General features: G+C 41.9%; 1 protein-coding gene across 2 annotated transcripts in view; it reads left to right on the top strand.

Moving 5' to 3' along the window:
* The first annotated feature begins 3,665 nt into the window (after positions 1 to 3,665).
* The window catches only part of LOC117385609 (desmoplakin-A-like), a 29,850-nt gene continuing 24,431 nt past the window's right edge, over positions 3,666 to 9,084 (top strand). For both annotated transcript variants that reach the window (XM_033982904.2, XM_033982903.2), the window contains exons 1-4: positions 3,666 to 4,139; positions 5,180 to 5,264; positions 5,415 to 5,533; positions 7,299 to 7,443. In XM_033982904.2, the coding sequence (XP_033838795.1) occupies positions 3,898 to 4,139; positions 5,180 to 5,264; positions 5,415 to 5,533; positions 7,299 to 7,443 (591 nt within the window). In that variant the 5' untranslated portion in view covers positions 3,666 to 3,897. The remainder of the gene's footprint in view (positions 4,140 to 5,179; positions 5,265 to 5,414; positions 5,534 to 7,298; positions 7,444 to 9,084) is intronic.

The following is a 9,084-nucleotide window of genomic DNA, read 5'->3' as shown; positions in this document are numbered from 1 at the left end:
TGCAAACGAGCGCAGCCAAGTTCAGTGAAATTGAAACGCGTGTTTACTTTTAATCCGTGTAATTAACATGATGATCTTGGCTGCGTGTCCCGGTCCTTCCCTTTTCCGTGCAGAATGAAGATGGGAGCTGCAAGTCGAGTCCTGCGCTCGGCTTTGTTTAAACAACGGTAATAATGTCTTAAACCCGCAAGGATTACTGTCCAAAAATGCATCTGGGTTGGTCCTCGTCGTGCCTGAGAACAATATTACACTGATAAAACACTTAGTTAACCATAATCGCTCTGCAAATTAAGCTTTTCCATGAGTTTTCCTGACAAGTTGAGCTACGAAAAGCAATATTTTTACGGAATATTGTTTAAATACTATCAGAATTCCTGTGTGGGGCGTTGTCTGTGTGAATGTGTTGAGTGATTCCTTTGCAGTTCCTCAGGTTTTCTTTGCAAAACGCCAGAAAGAGCCGCAAAAAAACACGTTCTACAGTGAAGTTTTGGTGCAGAGTTTCACGTTTCTGTTCATATTTCACTTTTAAACGAGCGAAAGCAGAAGAGACGTTTGCAGAATCCTCAGAAAAGTTTGAAACTCGGTGTCGTTTCGCGTCACGACACCGATCCCCACCTTTCACTTTTCAGAGACACACCCTGATGGAGCTGAGTGTGCAGGACTAAACCAGGACTAAACCAGGACTAAACCGGGACTAAACCGGGACTAAAAAAGGACTAAACCAGGACTAAACCAGGACTAAACCAGGACTAAACCAGGACTAGACCAGGACTAGACCAGGACTAAACCGGGACTAAACCAGGACTAAACCAGGACTAAACCAGGACTAAACCGGGACTAAACCGGGACTAAAAAAGGACTAAACCAGGACTAAACCAGGACTAAACCAGGACTAAACCAGGACTAGACCAGGACTAGACCAGGACTAAACCGGGACTAAACCAGGACTAAACCGGGACTAAACCAGGACTAGACCGGGACTAAACCGGGACTAAACCGGGACTAAACCGGGACTAAACCAGGACTAAACCAGGACTAAACCAAGATTAAACCGGGACTAGACCGGGACTAAACCGGGACTAAACCAGGACTAGACCAGGACTAAACCAGGACTAAACCAGGACTAAACCAGGACTAAACCAGGACTAAACCGGGACTAAACCGGGACTAAACCAGGACTAGACCAGGACTAAACCTGGACTAAACCGGGACTAAACCGGGACTAAGCCAGGACTAAACCAGGACTAGACCAGGACTAAACCAGGACTAAAGCGGGACTAAACCAGGACTAAACCAGGACTAAACCAGGACTAGACCAGGACTAGACCAGGACTAAACCGGAACTAAACCGGGACTAAACCGGGACTAAAAAGGGACTAAACCGGGACTAAACTGGGACTAAACCAGGACTAAACCAGGACTAAACCAGGACTAAACCTGGACTAAACCGGGACTAAACCAGGACTAAACCAGGACTAAACCAGGACTAAACCAGGACAGAACCAGGACTAAACCAGGACAGAACCAGGACTAAACCAGGACTAAACCTGGACTAAACCGGGACTAAACCAGGACTAAAACAGGACTAAAACAGGACTAAAACAGGACTAAACCAGGACAGAACCAGGACTAAACCAGGACTAAACCAGGACTAAACCAGGACTAAACCAGGGCTAAACTGGGACTAAACCAGGACTAAACCGGGACTAAACCAGGACTAAACAAAGACTAAACTGGGACTAAACTGGGACTAAACATGGAGACTCTGTTTGACTTTTCTGCAGCTAAAACCTTTAAATCCAGACTCTGTTTTGTTTATCTGTGCGGGGGTTTATTCTGCTCCTCTGCGGGGGTTTATTCTGCTCCTCGTCTTTCTCTTTTAAAACACACGCCCTGATGAAGCTGTGCTGAGGTTTACAGAGATAAAAAAACAAACAAAAGTAAGTTACCAAAGGGTCGAACACGGTGAGAAAACGACATAAGATCCTCAGAGTTTGAGGTGGAGAAGCGTCACTCACAGATGAACTCTTTAAATGTGACCTCTGACCTCGAGAATGTTGAACCCCAGATGCAAATTCTTCACCGGACTGAGCAGAATCATCCTGCGCTCAGAGGACACGACGAAACACAACACAGATTTAACCATTACTCTATGCACGTATTTTTAGCTCGGAGAGACACTGACGACCGCGTAATAATTCACATTTAGGTGTAAAATGTTTGAATCACTCGAGCATGAAAATAAACCAGAAATATGTTTGAAATCTTGTGTTTTTTTATGTAATTTGGATTTGACTGTGCGATTTGAGCTCGTACGAGACATTTTAAACAGTTTTTCGTTTATTAAACAGTTTGTTAATCACATAAACTTTCAGAATGATGAGAAAGTAGGACCGTTGCCATAGCGATTAACAATTATACGTCTGTTCTAAGCAAAATCTGTCTATTTGAAAACGAAACGAAATAGATCGATTTTGCTTAGAACAGACGTATAATTGTTAATCGCTATGGCAACGGTTCTATTTTATAAACATGAAAATGACGAGAGAAAAGTCAAGACACAAAGTAATAAATAAATAAAGAGCAAAAGAATGAACCAAGTGTCTAAAGGAGGATTTTTATGAAGTTTATGCACAAATGTTCCAGGACTTAAACAGGACTAAACCAGGTCTAAATCAGGACTAAACCAGGACTAAAAAAGGAATTAAAAAAAAGGACTAAACCAGGACTAAAAAAGGACTAAACCAGGACTGAACCAGGACTAAACCAGGACTAAAAAAAGGACTAAAAAAGGACTAAACCAGGACTAAACCAGGACTAAACCAGGACTAAACCAGGACTAAACCAGGAATAAAAAAAGGACTAAAAAAGGACTAAACCAGGACTAAAAAAAAGGACTAAACCAGGACTAAACCAGGAATAAAAAAAGGACTAAACCAGGACTAAACCAGGACTGAACCAGGACTAAACCAGGACTGAACCAGGACTAAACCAGGACTTAAACAGGACTTAAACAGGACTAAACCAGGACTAAACCAGGACTAAACCAGGACTAAACCAGGACTAAACCAGGAATAAAAAAAGGACTAAAAAAGGACTAAACCAGGACTAAAAAAAAGGACTAAACCAGGACTAAACCAGGACTTAAACAGGACTTAAACAGGACTAAACCAGGACTAAACCAGGACTAAACCAGGACTAAAAAAGGACTAAACCAGGACTAAACCAGGACTAAACCAGGACTAAACTGGGACTAAAGCAGAACTAAACATGGAGAATCAGTGTTTGAGTTTTCTGCAGCTAAAACCTTTAAATCCAGACTGAACCTGATTCTTTTTTATCTATGCGGGGGGTTTATTCTGCACTTTCCACCTTTCACGTTCCTTTTCTCCTGATTATTTCCGTTTTAATCCGTTTGCTTTGTGCCTTTAACGTCTTTCTCATCCTGTAAAACACTTTAAATGCCTTTGCGCTGTACAAATAAACTTCCCTTTCCCTATTTCCTCTTATTTTCCCTTTTTTTTTTCTTTAAACACCGAAGCTCATGTTAGACTTTATCCACCTGCGTTTAACCCAACACGACCCGCGTTTCTCTTTAACCTCGTCCAAATCCACAGATCGAGTGTCTCTTTAAGTCGGTGCCAAACTATTTTTCAAACAGACCCATCGCGCAGAGTGAGTGACGCGCGGGACAGCCCTCTCACTCGGGCTCTGCTGTTTCGTAAACACAGCAGTAAAGGTGTGGTTTCAATCCAAAACCGAGCAGCTTCCGACTATTCACTCCAGAGCTCAGTATCTGCGCAACAGGAGAAGGAGGTGGAGGAGGTGGAGACGCGCAGCCCGAAAGAAACACGACATAAAACACACCACTTTGACTTCACCAGCAGCTCCACAGACATGAGTATGTACGGCTCCAACCCCAAACTGGCCACGCTGGGACCGAGGACTAACTCCAGACCGGATTTGTCCAACTTCCGTAACGACGTTTTTCTGAGTGGGAACGGTTACGCAGGGGAGTACCATGACGGGTACGCGACCACCTACTCCAGGACGTCCATGCACGGAGGAGGGGGTCACGGGGGGCAGAAGGTGGCCATGAGCATGGTGGGGGGCGGCGGAGGAGGTGGAGGTGTGATCAGGTAAGGACGGTTTTTTTACTGTGTCCTGACGCGTTCACGGGGCCTGTGGGGGAAAACTGTGCGTCAAATGGAGTTTTTAGAGTTTGGAAAAGCTGGGGAAACGCGTGTGGATGTGAAATGTGGACGGAAACACGCGGGGGAAATGGTTCAAATGGTTAAACAATGGCAAAATGAAATGTAATCCAACTGGTTTTTACGCTAATTGGGCACGATGAGGCTGTAGAGTCGCCATTACGCACGGGGAAAAACGCCACTGGATCCACTTTTCTGCGCTGGTTTTTTATCTTTAATGACACCATCTTGTCTTATTTCTGTATTTTTGCGGTGCATTTTTGTTAGATCCATGTTTTATTTCTCATGACGCTTCCAAATCTCCTGAATCAGATGAGTTTTACGCCCCTGACCCGCGCTCCCACTCATGATGTCATCTCCAAATGTCAAGTTTTTACACATTTATTTCACTCATGAGAAGTTTCACAAGTTTCTCACTTATCACCGTGACGCATGAGGAGAGGAGAGTCAGCATGACCCCCCTGTGACCCCACGGTGACCCCGACCATGACTCCTCCATTTACAGAACCAGGACTGAACCAGGACTAAAACAGGAGTAAATGTGGACTAAACCAGGACTAAAGTAGGACTAAAATAGGACTGAACCAGGACTAAACCAGGACTGAACCAGGACTAAATGTGGACTAAAGTAGGACTAAAGCAGGACTGAACCAGGACTGAGCAAGGATTAAACCAGGATTAAACCAGGACTAAACCAAGACTGAACCTACTTTAGTCCACTAAATGTGGACTAAAGCAGGACTGAACCAGAACTAAACCGGGACTAAAGCAGGACTGAACCGGGACTGAACCTGGACTAAACCAGGACTAATTCAAGACTAAACCAGGTCTAAAAAAATAAAAAAAACACCACATTTTTGCTCTAACGTCTCATCCCTGTCCTTTCGTAAACTCATTTACTTGCACTGTTTTATTATTATCATTTCCCTTATTTTAATCTGTATTTTCATTTATTTTGTTATTTTCAGCACACAGGCGATCCAGCATAAGTCCAACCTTCTCACAAGTCAGTGCCACGAATTCCTCCAAAGAGCAAAGAGCATCCTGCAGAGCGTAAGTCCACCGTAAAAAACCTGTTTTTGTCAGTTTTGAGGTGCCGTAGACGCTTTTTATTCCAAAATTAGCATCAGATTCCTCTTCCAGATCATGGCGTTTACCGAAGTACATGGTTAACCGTCATATTTTGTGCTTTTTTTTTTACAGGGCGGTCCTCCCATCGAAGCCGAGAAGCAGCTGGCGATGGCCCTGGAGTCGATGGAACAGCTTAAAATCTGCGGAATGGAACTGCAGCACCTGCGGATCCCGAACGACGTCTTCAGAAAGTGAGAACGCTCATCCCGCCGCTCGTTACGCCGTAGTAATCTTAACTAGGGGTTGGCGTGTGCACATAAACTGTAATGACGAGGCCTATGGCTAAGAAACACGCCCAGCAATGATAACAAACGCACAAACGCACACACAAACGCACAAACGCAGTAGTAGTGTAATTAATACTTTGGGTAAATACTTGGACACGTTCCATCGATGTCTTCATAGAAATGCAACGCTTTGACCGGAATGTTCCACTCAGCCTGTCACGATAACAAGTTTAATTTTAAAATGCAAAACATGACGCAACACCTAAGCGGTTATTTTATTAATTAATGTATTTGATTTATTAGTTATTTTATTTATTGTAGTTATTTTGTGTCTATAATGAGCGAGAACAGAGACGTTATTTATTCAACTTCTACAGCGCAAATCTTGTTATTCTGCAAAAAAAAAAGTCTCCGCGGTAAATTTTAACGGCTAAAAATAATTGTCCCATGTCTGTACGTCACGACGAGTTGGTGGAGTGATCACCGAGACAGGTCTATGTTCCGCAGTGGAGCTTTAAACGTACGTAAACTTTCACGCTTTTGTTCAACTGCAGCCGTTTCTGTACGTGCGTTTTTACTGTGAGTGCGCTCGCTTCTCCACAGACCTGACCTGTAACTTTGTCTGGTGGTGTCGCTTGTTTATCGGCACGGAGAGAGCTACGTTTAAGATGTATTTTTTACTTCTTTTTTTTACTTTACAATCCTTCAAATGTGAGCAAAAGTTGTAAATTGCGTGTTATTAAATATGAAAAATCGTCTAAACTTTGATCCAGGGCTGCGTCAGGAAGGGCATCTGGTTTAAACATCTATTCCAGTGTTTATTTTTTTGCTTTTGCGGCTCTAAAGATGCAAGTATTTACCCAGTGGCCGTATATTTTATGTCAGATGCCCTTCCTTTTGCATTTGGAGTGAGCAGCGCCGGATGAAGTACAGTCAGTTTTGTTATGTTTAAGTAAAAGTACAAATACAAAGGTAAAAAGTGAAGTAAAAAGGCAAAAGTTACACAAGTAAAAGTAAAAGTATCACATGAAAAAATCTGCATGAGTAAAAGTATTTAAGTATCTGTTTAACAATGTACTTTAAGAGTAAAAAGTACGTGTAAATATCGTGATTTTGAGTCGAAATGAGACAGAAACAACACGAATCAATTTTAATTTTAGTCTTAATTTTTCTGCTTTTTGTGTTTTTATTTTTGTTTTTACTCAAAGTTGAATCTCGAACTCAAACTTTAGTCAAAACGTTTGGTAAAAATAACCCCTTAAATCATATAAAAAGTACTTTTACTTTTCAGTTCTTTTCAAAAATGTAATGGAGTAGAAAGTACAGATACTGCTCTCAAATGTACTGAGGTAAAAGTAAAAAGTACACACTGTAAAATGTACTGAAGTAAAGCACAGATACATAAACATTACAGTACTTTACTCCTTGTCCTTCGTTACCTTCCCCAGTCTGAGCGACGTAAACAAAACACTAGAAGTACGAGCTAACACATGCGTCTGTTGAATCAGCGTTTTCCCATATACTTCACTGAATATTTAAGTATTCGAGTCTCTGCGGTTAATTTTTCTCATCTGTATCACATTTGCAGCGACTTGCACCGAACATTCTTGGCCTCACGGCACCTTTTAGCATTAGCCGCGTTAGCCGCATTAGCATTCACTTCAGGGACGAGCTAATTCACAGCTAAATTTATAGTTTGTCTTGTGTTTTTTTGTGTTTCTCGTCTCAGTTTGGACCAGCTCCAGCACATGCACGCCGCCATCCAGCAGCAGTTTGGAGGAGGCATGGGCACGAGGAGGAAGAGGACCAGCGTCGGGTCGGGGGACGGGGGGAGGCTTTACAGCGACGCCATGGCTTGGATCGCACAACAGAAGGTAAAACTGGAAGTATCCAACCTAGAAAGTATTTGCACTGAACTGAACCCGATCAAAGTTTAAACGAGGTCCAAGAAAAAGACAAAAAAAAAACGTAAAAGAACTGAAACTTTTGAGTAAATAAATCCTCTTCTTCACTTCGTTAAAGCACCAACATGTACTTTTACCTCCAAAATAGACAAAATCTCTTGCGTTTTTAATATGCGTGGGCTTGCATCTGCACAAACCTGGCTCGTACCCAACCCAAAAGACGACTCCCGTTTGTTTTTTCCTTGGAATTGTTCATCTTTTAGCGTCATCAAACATTAAAATCCTCCCTAAAGTTGAGTTTTAACTGTGTATCTCCGCGGAAATGTTAAGTTTACGCAGCGCCGCTTTAATTCGACGCCGTAAAACGCAGTAATTTTTCACGCTAAATGTAAAAAAGTGAAGTCTTTACTCAAACACGTGCGGGACGTTTTATTAAATCAAGTGTTGCGCGATGTTTTTTTGTTTGTTTTCGGTGTGAATCTCGCAGAAACGAACGAAAACGACAACTTAAACGAGGTCTAAACGCGAACGAGCGAACACGACCGGCGCTAGAACCGATTCGTATCTGCGGTCGTCATGGTTACTATCGTCTAAATCTGTCCTGGAAACGCAGTTTGAGAAACCGCTGCCTCGTTCGATTCTTCACAAACACAAACACAAACAGAGGAGTTAATGGTTCTCTGTGCACGAAGAGTCGCATCCCCCTGTGAATGAACGTCTGTGTGGAGGAGGAGGAGGTGGAGGAAGAGGAGGAGGTGGAGGGTGAGGGCGAGGGGGGGCGGGGCCAGTCACCGTATCGCTCCGCTTCGTCTGACCTGGTGTAACCGGAACCATCTGGACAGTCTAAACCTGATCCGTGAGCGAAAGAGGCCAAACGAGCGACAAAGAGACGCTGAGGGGAGACAGTGGGACAGAGTAGAGACGGATGTGGGACGTGAAAAGTACTTCTTAGATACTACGTGCTGAAATATGTGTGTTTTTTGTACTTTTCTTTACTTAACCCAGAGTATAACTGTACGACACACGGCACAGCAGTTTAGATTCTTTCTCAGCAGATTTTTGAAAGAGAATTGTTATTTTTTCTTATTATTTTGTTCGTTTTTTTCAGTTTTTTCATCATGTGTAGTAGTAGTAGTAGTAGCAGTAGTAGTAGTAGTAGTCATAAGTACTAGTAGTTGTACTTGTAGTTCTAGTTCTAGTTCTTGTTCTCTACTTTAACACATTCTCATTTTATAAATTAGTCTCATGTTTAAGTTTAAAGATGCAGCAGTTTATTCAGTATCGGTATCAATACTCTGCCGATACCTGATACTAACCGATACTTTGGCCGTTTTTGTTTGTTTTTTTTCTTTAAATTACTGTTGTGTTATTCCACAAAAGATTCAAACTGTGTTCTGCAACTTCACATCACGACTGAAGAACTTTGTATGAGGAAAAGTTTAAACATCTGAGACGTTCTGGGTCAAAATCCGTCTGTAAATCGTCTTTTTATTATTATTATTATTATTATTATTATTATTATTATTATTATTATTTTATTATTATTTTATTATTATTTTATTATTATGTTTATTATTTTTTTTATTATTATTTTATTATTTTTTTATTATT

This window comes from Periophthalmus magnuspinnatus, chromosome 17 (assembly GCF_009829125.3).
Source record: "Periophthalmus magnuspinnatus isolate fPerMag1 chromosome 17, fPerMag1.2.pri, whole genome shotgun sequence".
Taxonomy (NCBI): domain Eukaryota; kingdom Metazoa; phylum Chordata; class Actinopteri; order Gobiiformes; family Gobiidae; genus Periophthalmus; species Periophthalmus magnuspinnatus.
The sequence above is the reverse complement of the archived record's forward strand: the minus strand, read 5'-3'. Positions and strand labels throughout refer to the sequence as shown.